Source organism: Xenopus tropicalis, chromosome 7 (assembly GCF_000004195.4).
Source record: "Xenopus tropicalis strain Nigerian chromosome 7, UCB_Xtro_10.0, whole genome shotgun sequence".
NCBI classification, from domain to species: domain Eukaryota; kingdom Metazoa; phylum Chordata; class Amphibia; order Anura; family Pipidae; genus Xenopus; species Xenopus tropicalis.
The window spans coordinates 116654513-116672140 of NC_030683.2; the positions used below are offsets into that span (position 1 = coordinate 116654513).

A 17628-nucleotide genomic window follows, 5' to 3' on the forward strand; every position below is an offset into this window, starting at 1 on the left:
TCCCGAGCATTCCAGATAATATATCCCATACCTAGCCCCTTTTTAGTTATATCTTCTAAGTGTATATCAATTAAATTGTAAATCACTTTCCTTATTTCTAACCCAAAAAGGTTCAGCCTTACATTTATTTGTATTATTTGCCCTTTATCGTCCCATTTTTTCCCCAAGTTCAGCATTTTCTGTTACTGAATCTCATTATTTCCGTAGCATTTCGACCTAAAATGAACAGGTCATAAAATATTAGCAGTTTCTACTACTGTATTTCCACTAAGAACAATGTCACGCTCCTCCAGGAGTGGTTTATAGCATGCTGAGACAATGAATATAATATACAAGGCGAGAGTGTAAGAGAGAAGATAGGGTGACATGGGCTGGCGAGGGATATAAGGTGACAGTCTCCCCGCGTGACCTTCCCATAAAGGAGAGAGATCACCGCTCCTCGCTGGAGTTACGACTGTATCAGGTGTCACGTAGCAGCAACGGAATTGTGTGTCACTGGATTAAAATAGAATAAAATAAAGTAACCTTCCTTTTTATAAGGACAACCCCGGGCCGTATTGTCCGTCTCCTTTATTGCATGCATCCGGATGTACTTTCCATGGCGACATTAATAATAACCCGCTAACCATCTGTCTGCCTATTATACAAATTGTAACCAAATGTAAGATTTGCATTGGTAAGTAGAAACTGATGACACACAGAGCAAATTGACCAAGAGAGATTTCCATGGAACCTCTGGAGAGATGAAGGGAGTTGTACAGTGTGGCTCCTCATTGCGGTGTTATCAGAGCCGGAAGCTAATTGGTCTGCTCTTTTATTTTCGGGGTAATTAGGATTTGCCAGTATGTGTCTGCAAGTAACGGCTTGTGTTGGATTTTTTAAAAAATAAAGTTTAAAAGGTGTAAGAGAGAACATTAAGGGAAAGCAGTGATCCCCAACCAGTGGCTCAGGGGCAACATGTTGCTCCCCAACCCCTTGGATGTTGCTCCCCGTGGCCCCAAAGCAAGTGCCCATTTTTACATTTCTGGCTTGAAGGCAAGTTTTGAAGACCATATACACTGCCAAACAGAGCCTCCTGTAGTCTGCCAGTCTCCATTGGGCTACCAAATAACCAATCACGGGCCTCATTGGTCACCCCAGGAGCTTTTTTATGCTTGCGTTGCTCCCCAACTTCATTTATATTGAAATGTTGCTCATGATTAAAAAAGGTTGGGGAGCCCTGCATTAAAGGAAAAGTAACACCAAAAAAGTAAAAATGTATCGAAGTAATTAAACTATAATTTACTGTTGCCCTGCACTGGTAAAAGATGAATGGTTCCTTCAGAAAGACTACTATAGTACTATATATATAAATAAACTGCTGTGTAGCCCCGGGGGCAGCCATTCAGAAGAGACACAGGTTATATAGCAGATAACAGATAAACTCTGTAGAATACAATGGTGTTTTATCACGCAACTTTTACCAGTGCAGGGCAAGGGTACATAATAGTTTAATTACTTAAAAACCCATACCCATACCTGCTTATGGCTGTTACTGGGTTTTGGGATGCTGCGTGGAAGAAGGACAACTAGAAAGTACAGTTTATGCACTAATCATGTAAAAGGCAAAAGTGATAATTTTACATGGGGCTTGGGCCAGACCTGGACTGGGATTCAAAATAGGCCCTGGCATTTCAAGTACCCAGAGGCCCAAACAGCCCCCCCAGCAGCCCAATAAATAGTGACTGTCTATGGCATCTTACAGCAGCCCCTCTGGCATTTGCCAGAATCCGTAGATGGCCAGTCCGGGCCTGGTTGGGGCTTATTACAATCCTATAGAAGTAGTACATGCACCTTTCCACACTTTAAAAAGTTTTTTGGGCCCTAGGGTGCTTTCATTGGTAGACCATATCCAAGGCAAGGCTGTAAGTGCACCTCCAGGAGTTCCAGCTTTTTCCTGTAAGGTGCTGCACTAGGAAGGAGCCGCCCATATGCCACCCCCTATCGTGGATAGTGTAGCTGGCACCTACTGGCATGCCAGCGGCACAGTTATAAACATCTGCCAGGGAATTGTGCATTGTGAACAAAAAACAGGACTGCTTCTGTGTTTTAGCTCTAAAGCTGGCCATACATGTTCCGATAAAATCGTGTGAAACATAGTTTCGTATGATTTTCGGACCATGTTGGGCTCCGAAATTTTCATCCTGATAAATTTCATACATAGCGACCGGTTGTTTAGTCGATTTAGACAGGTTAGAAAACCTTGGTCGGATAAGGATAAAATCTGCGAAGTGTATTGTGTATCCAATGATATCCTTGGGGGACCTACAATGGGAGTCACTTTCATACAGTGGATGCCAACTATTTTATGTTCAGAACATCCTCCCATTTGTATTTTTAGGGCTTTATCCTACAGTTTCAGTCTGGCTGTTAGTTTTCGATCATTGCATTTTGTCCATTCAGATGTAAATCATCTTTAGTGACTTTTCCTGTTCCCAATCAGTGTTGGCAGTTTGGCTTTGTTGTCGCTAAGCTTGGCACAGAGCTTGGCCCATTGCTGGAGCTGCACAGCCTGGGACTGCCATTAAAGCGCTCATATAAATCTATATTTCTAATACTGCTCTAGCTCTGTCTTTTTCTTCTCTTTTTCTGAAAACCTTTATCTGTCATGGCACCAGAGTGACTCAGCACATAATTACACAGGATGAGCGCCTGGAGGGGGCTAGAATAGGAGCCATGATTAGCGCACAGGCTGAACTTAGGGAGAGAAGCCGTCAGAATTCATAAACGGCTATAGAGTTATCTGTATTATTAGCGCATTAACTTTTACAAAGGTCTTTAAAGGATAAGTAAACCTTTAAAATAAGTGAATGTAGAGTGTAAGTGAATGTACAATTGCTCAGGGTGCTTTTCTAAGCACTTGTACAATTTACATTCATTATTTATTTATTTATTTTTTAATTCCAAGATATTAAGGGTTAATATATGTCAATATGAATTAATTTTGTCACAACAGCACCACCTGCGCTCAGTTTCTGACCACAAAGTAGTTGTGAAACTTGTCAGGAGAAAGGAAAAGAAAAACATTAGAAATTAGAATGTCCCACCTCCTGTTCCAATACCAGCCAATGTCCCACCTCCTGTTCCAATACCAGCCAATGTCCCACCTCCTGTTCCAATACCAGCCAATGTCCCACCTCCTGTTCCAATACCAGCCAATGTCCCACCTCCTGTTCCAATACCAGCCAATGTCCCACCTCCTGTTCCAATACCAGCCAATGTCCCACCTCCTGTTCCAATACCAGCCTATGTCCCACCTCCTGTTCCAATACCAGCCAATGTCCCACCTCCTGTTCCAATACCAGCCAATGTCCCACCTCCTGTTCCAATACCAGCCAATCTCCCACCTCCTGTTCCAACAGTACACTCTGATATATGGCACCTTGATATAACTGCACTTTACAAGGAGCATATTGATTAAATATAACTGGATATTAAGAACAGACTTTTGGCAAATTGCACTTTATGCATTTAGTTCACTTTTGGATGAACTTTGAAAGAATTTCATGAATTGAGGGGTCAAAGCAGTTATAATTTTTGAAAAAATGTTTTGTATATCATGTTTTTATTTGGATAACTTATTCATTCTAAGTGGACTGGACTAATGAATTACATGTGTTTATTATATGAAGTTAAGGGTGTCTGAATCCCACATAGAGTTGTTTATTCCAATACCAGCCAGGTGGCAGCCCAAGCCACAAGGGAACCCTGGAGCTAACGTCACCTTGAACCCAGGGGTACAGTTCCTTGCTGCTACAGTAAATGCTCAGCATGCAAGCTGCACCTTGGGACCTGGCAGGACACTGTGTAATTACCCCCATGTGAGTTATGTACCAATAATCTGATGCCCACCTCTCTAATATGTTTTTTTTTTCTTTTTATATTGTGTTCCTGATTTCCCATGGGTTGCTGCGCAGAATATACAGTAAGTGTCCAGTCCTTCTGTACTATACTTATATACTCTGCTTAGGTGCATCAGCCGTTGCCTTGTTATACCCTGCTCTGCTGCAAACAAAACATTGCAAAGATCATCAGTAAATCATTTATGTTCATAATCATATTCAGGCACTTTCATTATAGTACTTATTTGCAGTTGGGCTGTTATAAAAAGCAAGGCAAAATCTGGACACACTTGGCATCTATATACAGATTTATTTATATATGCCCTAATGCATGAAGTATAAATGTTACACAGCAATAATGGGGTGCAGATGTAGCTGGGTAGGTAGGTACCCACTAGAATAATAAGGGATTAGGTACCCGTGTACCTGCAGGTTTAATGGCCATTATGTACAAATGGCACTGCGGCGATGCAGGGGATTGTGTGTCAGTGTAACTGCAGGGATATTGAGGATTATGTAAAATTGTAGCTGTAGGGTTATGGGGATTACATGCAGTGTTATGTATTTAATATTTATATGGCAGATACTGTTGGATATAAGCCAGGCTGTGTTTTGAAGTTGATTCTATGTCCTCTGACACTAAGGGCTGCCTGGCACCCTATTGCTGAACTTAAATTCCCAGATTTCCATCTCATATCCATGTCATTAGTATTTTATTTAATAGGATATGTGGCCCCCCCCAGTTACACTTTCTGCTGATGGTAAAGTCTCCTGTGGCCCTTCAACTGATCCACATGACAGCTAGAATACAATTGGCTGAACACCTGGTTAGGGCCAGTTTTAAGGTCCCCATACACGGGCCGACTATAGCTGCCGATATCGGTCCCTTGGACCGATTCGGCAGCTAATCGGCCCATGTATGGGCAGAACAGAGCGGCCTGGACAACCGATATGTGGCCTGAAATTGGCCAGATCTCCATCGGCCAGGTTAGAAAATCCAGTCGGATCAGGGACCGCATCGGCTCGTTGATACGGTCCCCGAACCGACTGCCCATGGCCGCAAATGTAATCCGATCGTTTGGCCCCAGGGCCAAACGATCGGATTATTTTTTTTTAAAGCCACAAGCCACTTGCTACCCGATATCGCCCACCCGTAGGTGGGGATATCGGGTGAGGTTCCGCTCGCTTGGCGGCATCGGATCTTATAGTGTATGGGGACCTTTAGGGTGAAGACACACAGAGCCACTAGTAGCAGCTTCTTGTCAAGGCTACAAAAAAGACAATGCTGATTTACTGATAACTGTCTCTGAGTGTGTTTTAGCAGAGGCAATTCTCAGTAATTTCTATTTCAGGGGATTTTCTGGAGATTAGTAGCTGTGAAAAGGGGCAAAGGGGCCCAGGGCTATGCCCAAAGCTATAAGGAGAAAAAATATGTAAATAAGGGACGTGAGGCTTGTGCCTTTCAGCTGTTTTGAACTAATGCCCTGAGCATTCTGTTGAGCTGGAGGAACACAGGTTCGACAACCCTGATCAAAACTAGTGAGGAGGACCCTCATTTATTTTCCACCCTACCCTCCACTAATCTGGCCTAGACTCTTAGAAATCACGTCTGAATCCTGTGCTTTTTGAAAGCCCACACCGATAGACCAACAGATTACCTACCTTTGAAGGACTTTTAGGTTGCCCAGGACTACTGGCCCTATATAAAGCATATTGTACCCATCCATAGCTCATCCATAGTCTCCTATGAGTGCTCTGTGGCCATTTGAAGAACCTACTCTGCAGCTGTGTGCATTCTAGGTTGACCTCCAATATTAAATTAATATTTTAAAGTCAAGGGGAGTTGATTATAGCATATATTATTATGGCATTAATTATCACAAGGCACTCATGCTTCTATTGCCTTTTCCTTCTAGTGCTCGTTTTTGCCCAAGTTTCAGATTCGAATAGAAACGAAGTTTGAGAATAACAATGGAAGCAATGCCCAGGTAAGAAGGTGATCGTCTGGCCATAGGTTAACAGTTTCCTTCTGGGTATGAGATTATGGGCATGGTCTGTACATAACGTCAGGGGGGATTTATAAATCACAGGGACCAGATATAGCACAGAGCACCCCCCCCCCTGGCCTTTGCATTCTGGGAGATGCTGAGAACTCTGCCGAGGCCTCTGTATATCCTATATTTCTTCAGTCGTGGCTTAGATTTTTTTTTTACCCATTAGTAATATGCAATTACTGTCTAATTATGCATTGGAAATTATAATCCACTAAAGTAAAGCAAAGGGCACATTTAAAGCAAATTGGCTGCTTTGTGACAATGGAGTGCTCCAAGCAAATGACATTGTGCATTAAGGTCTTAAACTAACATTTTTAGAACACATTATGCTCATTATCCTTGTCATGAATTCATTTTCTTGCTGTAACATCCTTAGCTGTGACCTCTCTTCTGTCAGAACTGGTCCAGATAACCTAAAAATAGCAATAGGTTATATATATATATATACTGTATATATACTGTTGAATGAACATGCAGAGGGCAAAAATCAGTGAAAAGGGGGTGGTGTAACAGTGCAAGAACAAGACTCAGGTAATAAAATGCATCAGCTGGTGGAACTTACTGGGCACCTGTTTAAAAGCAAACATCTTATTGGTTGCTATGGGTTACTTCTCCTGGGCAAATTTAGTGCATTTTATTATATATAGGGGGTTAATCCCCTGAGTTATATAGAAGATTGGAGCATTTTTACAGGCTATGCTGAGATTCCTCCAGACCACACCGACCCAAAATCTCTCCAACCAGGTCTTTCAAAATATTAAATAAACTTTATATTCCCCTCCTTGTCTGAGGGTCATCTCTGGTAAGAGAATGTTATTACACGAATGGAATGCCCATTTACTTTTGCTCGTACAAGGGCATTTTATATCACAGCGTGTAATGGATTCATTTGTGTTTGCCTTGCAAAATGGAAAAATCCAAATCTAAATGCTATTTATTTGCATGCGTTTATAGTCAAATCAGTTGTGTGGGCGGCTAAACCTAAGGCCTTCAGCTCCATCAAAGCACATAGCGAAGCCTTGGAAGGCGTACAAGCTGTGCTTCAGGACTTGTTGGTAGCCAAGGTTAATCTGCCTGTGAACCGGCCCAGGTAAACCATCTAAATCCTTCCACCTGTTCCACACCGTAATGGCTGATATGCTCAATAATAATAACTCAAAATCTGATCATTAGGATATTTTGTTAAATAAAGCAGTTTATCTTGGTATAACTCCTATAAATAAAGTGTTATGTAGTATGGCAGAGCCTTAAATGGAATAATCCCCTATCTTTAACCTACGTTTATCTCCATCACACATACAAATATACTATATATATTAGCATTAAGTTACAAAGGATTGAAATGAAAAGGTTAACTGGGTTCCTTGGTGAAGAAGTTAACTATTGCAAGGACCAAAGCTGAATAAAAAGAGAGGCACAGTGTTCTAGCAGTTGAGGGCAGGAGATGGATGGCCAGTAGGTGCTATAACATCAGCCACTGATGACAATATAGGAAGGCCTGGGTGCAGGGTGCTTGGGTTATGGATATATTGTGATTCCCCCAACCAGTGGCTCGGGAGCAACATGTTTCTCACCACCCACATTTGATGTTGCTCCCAGTGGCCTCAAAGTAGGTGCCATTTTTTTCTCAGCCATTTTTCTCCAAGCCATTTCTGGCTCGGAGGCAAGTTTTGGAAGACAAGTCAAGTAAAACAATTTTACCCCAAGCAGAGCCTCCTGCAGGCCAATAGTCCCCATGGGGCTACCAAGTAGCCAATCACAGCCCTTATTTGGAATCCCCAAGGAACTTGAACTCACCACCACTTTATACATCTGAGTGTGGTTCATGAGTATATAAGGATGGGGATCCCTGGCATAGACCCACACATGAGGAGCTCAGTGATAATCATGTTCTCAGGACATTCAATTGATGGTAATAGACAGTCATTCCTGGCAGGTCATAGGCATTTTGAGCACTCCCACTAGTAGCAGAGATCAAAACCCCCAGTGCCATAGCACTTATGATGCCCAATGCCCACTCTTTATAAGCAGAGCAGTGCCTTGATGCTCTATATATAATGCTCTCTCATTCTGGGTTGATGTTACAGGTCTTTGGGGACAAGCCCACCCCAGAGGATGATGTTTGCTTCGTAGACATTGCTGCTGACGACATCACAGAAGGGTATTACAAGAAGTCGGAAGTAAGCAAAATGTTGTGATTTCCTTAACAGTTATTCAGGTATTGATATGGGTTGACATTAGCTGCTGACATGGTTACTCCCTTTATTGGGGCCCAAATACCAACAGGTTTGCATCACCTTGCTTGGTGCCATTTTCAAGCCTGCCAGATATCAGTTGGCCCCGCCATCATTTTTGCCCCATTCCGATGAAGTAACCAATTCAGAATTAATGTTGAGCCATGTAAGGCTTTACTATAGTCAAGTGGCCGTCTGACTTTTGTTTAGTGCCTGTACTGTATTCTGTACAGTAGTTGGTAATTCCCTTTTTGCTCATATTTGCTCCTACCTGCACTTTTATTAACATTTATTTATAAAGCGCCGACATATTCCGCAGCGCTGTACAATAAGTGGGTTTCATACATTGGACATACAGAGTAACATATAAAGCAATCAATAACCGATACAAGAGGTGAAGAGAGCCCTGCCCAAAAGAGCTTACAATCTAGCTGAATTGCACACCGCTGCTCATTTGACAATACCTTGGCCTTTACGGCCATCCTATTTTCTAGGCAGCAATGTATCTGCCTTCATGGCTCAGTTGGTTTGCTCCTCAATGTGTTGTTTCATTGGATCTTTGTTAATTATATTTGTGTATCGCTGATGTCTTCTCACATTAGCAACATCATAACTCTCATTGATTCCATTAGGATCTCCGCAGTTTCCATTCGGTGAAGACAGGTCGGGGGCCACTGTTAGATAATTGGAGAGAGACATCAGAACCCATTATGTGCTCATATAAACTGGTGGCAGCCAAATTTGAGGTTTACGGGTTCCAGTCTAGAGTAGAAAGCTTTGTCCATAAGGTAAGCCATAAACTATAACTGAATGTAATAGTGCACACAGTACATGCAGCTGGCATTTTGTATGTTATAATACAGTACTAACATCCAGGGGATAAATCCATGGAGCAGCGGGTGCTATTTTCTGTATGATCTTCAGATGTAATTTGCCTGTTCTCAAATCAACATTTTTATTACAATCTGCCTCGTGTGTATTATAATAATATGTTTAATGTGACACTTGCAATTTCCTGAGATCGGCTTTAGGTTTTCCATTTAGCCATAATTTAATGTGATTCTTCTATTTATTTTCTAGAATATCAGAGACATTTTACTTGCAGGACACAGGCAAGCAGTAGCCTGGATGGATGAATGGTATGGTAAGTTGAAACACTCAGCGGCCACGAATGTCTTGCATTGGCCATTGGTAGCTCTGATACAGTTTATAGCCAATAAATAGGGTATATTTTATATAGAAAAGGTAAAGTCTCCCTACTGTTAAAGCTTTAAAGTCTTGGTGATGGGTGGTTGGGGTTTAGGGGTTGTCTCTGAATTTTATGTGAAAAAATGTGTTTTAATTAAAGATGTGTATGTGAAGGACTAATGGCTTGAAGTTTACAATAGTTTGAGTATGAGTAGAGCAAAGCAGCAGGTAAATACTTATAGATGAGATTACAGAGGAAGGTTGAGCTTAGTTGGAGACAGTTCTTAGTAAGGTGTTTGATACTGGCAGCACTACTCATTATAGATATGGGTAGTAAAGCCGGGGAAAGCCAAATGAAGGGGTTTATTAATAAACATAGCAACCAATCAGATCTCTACTCTTTCCTAGCTTGTAGGTGTTCAAATCTAATTGCTGATTGGTTGCTATGGGCAGCATCACCCGTGATGTTTGTCTCCAGAGTTGCTAAATGCACCCCCAAGTGTTGTTGAGCAACATAATAACATTTTGTGATGTTGGGATTAGTAAGAGATTGTGTAGGGCAGGGGTCCCCAACCTTTCTTACTCGTGAGCCACAGTCAAATGTAAAAAGACTTGGGGAGCAACACAAGCACCATAAAAGTTCATGGAGGAGCCAAATAAGGGCTAAGATTGGCTATTAGGGGCCTCTATGCACCCTATCAGCTTACAGGGGGCTTTATTTGGTAGGAAATCTTGTTTTTATTCAACCTAAACTTGCCCCCAAGTCAGGAATTCAAAAATAACTCCCTGGTTTGGGGGCACTGAGAGCAACACCCAAGGGGTTGGGGAGCAACATGTTGCCCCGGGGCCACTGGTTGGGGATCATTGCATGTGATAGCAGTGGGATTTTCTAGTTGGTTATGCAAGAAATGTAAAACAGAGGACAGAAACAAAGATAACATGGTCATAAGTATTGGATGAAGGTGAGGGGTTGAGGAGATTACAAATAACATGGGCTTCTAAAATAACATGGAAGCTGGAGAGAGAAAAAAGCACCAAGGAGAAATAGCAGATAGCGGAGACCCATTCCATAGATGCAGGATGCATCCTAAACCCCTCAAGCCACATTAAGATCATCATAGACTACAATTAGCCTCAGCCTCACCCACTTTCCATAAATAATTCTGCCCCCCCCAGAATTTGTAATTATCCAATTATCTCAGAGATTGCAGTCATCGTCCTAGGCATGGCCATTGTGATAATAAATACATCTTCTTTGGCAACCCATTGTGCAGATATGAGTTGAATTCTGTGTTCTTGAGTGATACCTTTTTGCCTAGTGTTGCCATGGACCTAGCATTTCCCACTGAAATGAATGAGAAGTTGCCTGCCCAGAGATGTGCTGTTGTTTTCTTAGAGAGAACCTCAGCAATCACAGTCCCCAGAACCCCACCCTCCCCAACAATCTCTGTTATCTCCACCAGGATTTGCTTTGTACATGTGATAAAAATATGATTAAATCAGTTTAAAAACTAGAAATGCAAAAACATTTTCCAGCTGCTCATGGCTCTGCTCTTTGGCTTGTGCTAGGAATGTCTTTGGAGGATGTGAGAAGGTTTGAGAAGAAACTTCAGGAGGAGACAAACTGCAAAGTGAATTCTCAGAAGAAAACACAAGGTAAGAACTTTTTTTTGTTTGATATTTAAAGCAAATATCCTTCAACGGTAGCAATTACAAAAGGATACCGCTCCACCTTCTGATGTTTCTCCAGATTTAGGCGATGAACTAAGGGATCTTTCACAATTTGCTACAACATAAATTTCTCTGTAAATAACATAGAGTCTCCAACTAAAGCATAGGGAGAGACAAGAAGGTCTAAAGCTGGGGTCCCAAACCTTTTTTGCCTTTGAACCACATTTATATATGAAAACTGTTGGGGAGCCACACAAGCATGAATGAAAGTTCCTGTGAGATGTGAACTGTAAGCTTCACATGGCTCTTTTTGGAAGTAAACATGTGTATTATTTATTCCTCAGAAACTTGCTTTCGAGCCAGAAATTCAAAAATGAGCTGTTCGAGGCCACTGGGGGCAACAAATAAGGCGGTGGTGAGCAACATGTTGCTCGGAAACCACTGGTGCAAGAGGAAGAGAAGGAAAACAAATATATATTTTTTGTCTTGAAGTTGGCCATGAACTACAGCCTCCTGTTTGTCCCTTTTGCCTAACTGAATCAGAAAATCTACTTGCACCAGTGAATCTAGATTAGTGATCTAGTCTTAGATCATTTTCACCATTATTAGAGCTTAGTAGTGCTGTCCAACTATGTGACTATTTGGGCACAGATTATGAACTACATGGAGATGTTAGAGAGGTGCATACTATTAAACTGTGATATCCTGTCCTAAACAAGGTTTTGTTGAGCAATTAGGATATAGTTGAGAAAAGAGCACCTTACCCTCTTAAAAGAGCTGTCTAGGACAATAGGGGTGACTGCTCTAGGTTACAGGTTTGCAGTTGGTAGAACCATTGGAGAATATTAGATATAGGAGAATAAGATGATGCTCAATATGTGGTCCATCAGCTATTCTTGAAATAGAAAGTTTGGAAAGTCTTACTTTATATAAATAATGGGGTCCATTCTCAGGAGTGCTCTGGTTAGGAAAGCTCCACTTACTTCTTAAGATGGCGGCACCCATCATGTTCTGCTTTAGAGCAAAAATTCTAAATAAAAGGACGCCAAAGACTTGGGTTCAATGCCCAAATATAGGTATTTCCTCGGGAGTGTTTAAATAATTATTCTGGTTTGATCTTCCAGTTCCTGACTTTCTGCTTTGTTCCTGACTAAGTTGAGTGCTGCCTGCCCCAATCTTTTGCCTGAATACGACTTTCCTTTGGATACCGTGAATCGGACTCTCTGAATACAGCTTCCTCCTTGGTCCAAACTTCAACCCTGTTTAGGCCATTGGGCCTTGGCATCCCCAAAGTTTGTTTTGCCCAGGCAACACAACTGAAGCCAGCTTCTTCTTAAACACCAATTTTTGTTTGCTCTCCATGAAGACACGACTAAAAACTGACCTTGTGATGGTTTAATATAGGAGGTTGAAGTCTCTGTCTATCTTCATTACTACTTTGGGGAGAATGAAAAATATTATTTATATAAGTGTGACAAATAAAACATTGTTTTTCCAAGCACAATACATGTTTAATATAATATTAACAACTGTTGATTCAGGAAGGAATTTGCTTGGGGGTTATACTATTGCAGTGCAGTATAACTCCAAATACAGTGGATTTGTGTGGATAGAAAGCTGCTTTCTGTGGTCTCACATTATCACTGTGGTAGTAACAGGATATCCTGTTTGTTAGTCAGTGTTGACTGTGTATACATAGAGATTGGTAGGACTAGCTGATCTGGGAAGGGTTAGCACATGGTATATTTAGATATATCGTGTTACAGTTGGAAGGAGAAGAGGATTGCAGTAGGATCCTACAGGCACAAAGCCAAGGTTAGCTAGGTTGCATTTCTTTGTATTACTATATCAGTTAACGTAACAGCCAACAATAAAAAACTATACTTGCAAGTGGTTCTCCGAAAAGTGAATTATCGTGTCGGGACCGTAAGCTCTCAATGCCCAGCTTTTGCCAAAATGCCTCTAGGAACAGAACGTGAGCCTCCTGCTAGGAATATGTCATCTGCTTGTGTGTGACAGATCATAAATTGTTGGACAAAGACACAGCTCGTAGTGCCTTTTGAGGCAAAGCAAAAGCCTCAATGGGGGAAGCGAGGGGCAAAGATGAAGGGTATTATATATTGCAAGTATTAGCGGTATCCTAATAACTGTAGCTCTCCTGCGCAATGTTTCTTAATTTCCTGATATTTCAGAAAAGAAATGTAAAGCTGGCTATGCACATAACTTTATCCTTTACTCAACTCAGTGCGATCCGACAAAACCATTGAATTATCAGGGCTCTGGCACACGGGGAGACTAGTCGCCCAAGACTAATCTCCCCGAAATGCCATCCTACCGGCTAGAATGTAAATCTCCGGTGGGATGGCATACGTGGCGCCGCGATTTCCCCGAAATTGCGGAAGTTGCCTTGAGAGGAAACTTCATCGCAGCGCCGCGTATGCCATCCCACCGGCGATTTACATTCTAGCCGGTGGGATGGCATTTTGGGGAGATTAGTCGCCCGCGACAAGGGAGATTTGCCAGAGCCCTCAAAAGGCTGGTGTGCACAGAACGATTGTAAATCTGCCGATCTTTCTTCCAACATCTGTCAGAAAATTGATCGGACATGTTTAAACATTTTTATCTTTAAACAATGAAATTTGATTTATGCAATGGACACGTTTCAACTGCTTAACCATTTGGAAACTGCGCATCAACCGACTGTTTGTTCTTTGTTACGAATGTTCATTTTTATAAATTACAATTTATAGAGAGACGCAAAAGGAATCACAAATTTAATGTCACATTCTAAAGACCAACCGGCAAAGATTGGGGATGGGAAAATATAATGTGAGCTTCATTTCATGGAAATGAGAAACTTTCCAAATATTAAAAAATAAAAATTATAAAAAATCAAGTTATTCTTCTTTATCTACATCTCAGCAATTTGTCTTGCATCGTGCAGGAGTCGGAGATAGATTTTCACTGATAATTATTAGTGATGTGCTTCCTTACCCTAGATAATGTATCAGAGCTAACCGTCTTTCAAAATAACCAACTCCGACACAAATCTTACATGTAGAGAGACAGCCTGCCGAAACAGGGATAATGAAGAGTAGCTTTAGATGATTTTGCAGGAGTCAGAGATAGAATTTGATTGACAATTATGTGAAATGCATTGCTGTGTGCTCCCTTTGCCTAGATGGTTTATTTGAGCAAAGTGTCTTTTAAAATAACCAGCACCGACGCAAAACCTGCGCATAGAGAGACAGATTGCTGAGAAATGAATATTAAAGCTTGAATACAAAATTTAAACTGATTATATTTTAAAATCTATATTTTCCATGACATGAAGTTTATATTAAATTTTAAGTGTAATGCTTGTTCCTCTTTAAGGTGTAATATCACGCCCATCTAAAAATGAACGACACCTAAAAACTAATGCCACCTCTCTTAGCTCTTGGTATCTCGTTTTAAAAGTTTTTTGCAGCTCAACAAACCCAGACACTTGCCTATGGTTGGTATTTTTTCATGTTCTCCATAACGGGGCTTTATTGTGTTCACTGCCTGTAGACAAAGATCATGTATGACACACACTACCGGTATGGGATCTGTTATCCGGAAACCCGATATCCAGAAAGCTCCGAATTATGGAAAGCCTGTCTCCCATAGACTCCATTTTAATCAAATAATTCAGATTTTTAAAATTGATTTCATTTTTCTCTGTAATAATAAAACAGTACCTGTACTTGATCCCAACTAAGATATAATTACCCCTTATTGCGGGCAAAATAATCCTGTTAGGTTTAATTAATGATTTTTTTAGTAGACTTAAGGTATGAAGATCCAAATTACAGAAAAAAAAACCCTTATTCGGAATACCCTTGGTCCCGAGCATTCTGGATAACGGGTCCTATACCTGTATACAGTGCTTCCTGCCTGTAATACTTACAGGAGGTGCATAATTATAAGCCCTTACCTGGAGAAGACACTAAAGACAAGTGTTGAGTCTACGATGAGCTCTTGTATCTAAAAAGCCATTGTGGTGCCATTTATTTAAGATCTGAGTATGATAGTATGGGGATGTTATGTGTAGGATACTGTGTGTACTGATTTGTTATTTTATAATTGTTAATAGATTCCAAGAATGACACTTTGCTGAACATTGGTGGTGGGAGACATTCAATCAGCCGCTCTACGTCATGGAACAACGGAACGGAGCCATGTTCTTATGCAGCAACCAACGGATCAGCAGACATAAAGCCACGCCACAGATTGCCTTCAGCCCCCGAATAGTGTTTGCCAAGGAACTGCAATGTTCAAAAATGGCGAAGGACATTTCACAGAAAATGTCAGCGGTGGAGATACCGTCGTCTTCACAATTTACAAAAATGTCAGAACGACATTGTCGATGAGATCTGTTCTGTGCTTTACCTTCTCCCGACATGAGAGGACCAAAGGACTAGGAGTTGCCAATGTACAGATATATTTATATTATGAAAGAGTATAAGGTGCAATTATATAATGTATATTTGGAAAATACCTAGTGGGGTTGATATGTAGAACTACAACTTTTTTTCCAGGTGGTGCAAATAATCTCTGGAATGGTTAGAAAAAAAAAAAAAGATTAGGGTCAAGTGCTAGGATTGGACCATGAGCTCTCCTCTTTTGCATGCTACTACCCAGAATCCCTGGTTGCAGTAGAAGCTCTCGTTTGCTGTGGCAAAGCACGTTGTCCCTAAGAGACAGGACGATGCTTGTGTTTTTCTCTTTTTGCAGTACTTCTTATGGTGGAGGGTTTGTAATCCCTTTATTTTGTATCTTGTATATAGAAATATATCTGTAGAGTCCTCCTCAATAACGTGGGAGCTGAACGACTGACATTGAAAACGTTGAAATATCTACTTGTATGTTACAGAACATAGGTGCAAGATAGGACTCTTTCTTTATAGAATCTGGTGTGAAATGAATTTTTGGGATTTTACAGTCAATAGGGCTCTACTAATGTGATGTCAACAAATGTGCAATTGTGTGTACATATATATAGCTCAAGGGAACACACCGTACACCTATATGACTCAGGTGTAAGTGTTGCAAAAAGAAAACCCCCACAGGCCTTAGCGGAACAATGTTTTACTTGATCTCTCCCCTGGGATTCCGTACGGCCTACTACCAGCAACTGGTATTGATAAACCTTCTGACCATCACACACAAAGCCTGTTTGAATACATATATAGGTACATGCTAACAATAAAATTTGTGTGTTTGGAGCACATCTATTAGAGCTACAGGTGCCAAGAGCGGGTTTGGGTTCAGGTTCTCCCAAGTTGGTACATTCAAGCCTGGTATAAGCCTTCGTCTTATGCTTTTGGATGCATTCAACTTGCAGTCCCTTTGTAATATGGACATAACAACGGCAGTGTATGCGTTCTGTAAAACACAGGTGCGGTTGTTTTATTTTTGTTATATACATGAAATTTAAGTGGTTGTTTATATCTGTGGTTCTCCAATATATAGATGATACGAATGGAAAGTCTGAATACGTCATGGAAGAGACATTAAAGTTACGCTGAATATTTTCTCAGTCTAAGAAATAACGATGAATGTACAGTACAATGACATTGCTGTGGCCAACCTTATACAGTGTTGTACAAAGTGCTTAGTGATTGGTTCGTCTTATTTGAGCTGCATCTTGTCCTTCTTAACTCCTCCCCAAAGTCCGTGGGGCTCATTTATAAAGACTTGCTCCTGGGCAGTAACCCGTAGCCACCAATCAGTAGTTTGATTTTTTTTAGCCAGCTGCAGGTTGAACAGAGAAAGCAATTATCTGATTGGTTGCCATGCGTAACTACTTGCAAATTTGCCTATTCTTTATAAATGACCCCTAGGGGCCGATTTACTAATCCACGAATGGATCGAAAGCGACCGAATGCGTTTTTTGCGTAATAATCTGTATTTTGCGATTTTTCCATCGCCGTCGCGACTTTTCCGTAAATTGTTGCGACTTTTTCGTAGCCGTTACGACTTGCGGGAATTGTCGCAACTTTTTCGTAGCCATCGCGAAAAAAGGTTTTGCCCGCCGTTTACTAGCGCTCAATACGAACAAGTCGTAACAATTCGCGCAAGTCGTAATGGCTACGAAAAAGTCGTGATGGCGATGAAAAAATCGCAAAATACCGATCATTACGAAAAAAACGCATTTGGACGCTTTCGATACGTTCGTAGAAAAAAATCGCAAAAAACAAAATTGCTAAAAATACGAAAAAGTCGCAAAATGTTCATTTCCAATCCGATTTTTTCCTATTCGGGATTCGGATTCGTGGATTAGTAAATCAGCCCCGTAGTGTGATACAGCCAGTATGATGGACTAGTGAATAAGGGGTTGTGGCTAAGATCTTAAAAGGGATGCAAAAAAAATAGTAGCCAAAAAGGTCAAACTAAACAGGAAGGAGGGACATGGAAGGTGTCCAAAGCTTGTCCATAGTCATACATACAGGGAGTTTAGTTTCCCTTTAACTTTACAGACTACTAAGGAACATTAGACTTGCAGCTCAGTCCTTTGAGCCCAACTACTTATCCCAGAATGCCTGAGGATAACGGGAAATGCGGGTTAACAACAGG

At 41.1% G+C, this 17628-nt stretch overlaps 1 protein-coding gene across 3 annotated transcripts in view; it reads left to right on the forward strand.

The window, feature by feature from the left end:
- The window catches only part of pitpnc1l (phosphatidylinositol transfer protein cytoplasmic 1 like), a 101898-nt gene extending 85013 nt beyond the window's left edge, over positions 1–16885 (forward strand). Inside the window, 9 exon segments of one of the 3 annotated variants that reach the window (NM_001016639.2) lie at positions 3957–3964; positions 5798–5869; positions 8023–8115; positions 8802–8957; positions 9250–9313; positions 10927–11013; positions 11373–11506; positions 11508–11637; positions 12151–12532. In NM_001016639.2, the coding sequence (NP_001016639.1) occupies positions 3957–3964; positions 5798–5869; positions 8023–8115; positions 8802–8957; positions 9250–9313; positions 10927–11013; positions 11373–11506; positions 11508–11603 (710 nt within the window). In that variant the 3' untranslated portion in view covers positions 11604–11637; positions 12151–12532. 3 annotated transcript variants of the gene reach the window in all.
- Positions 16886–17628: the final 743 nt, after the last annotated feature.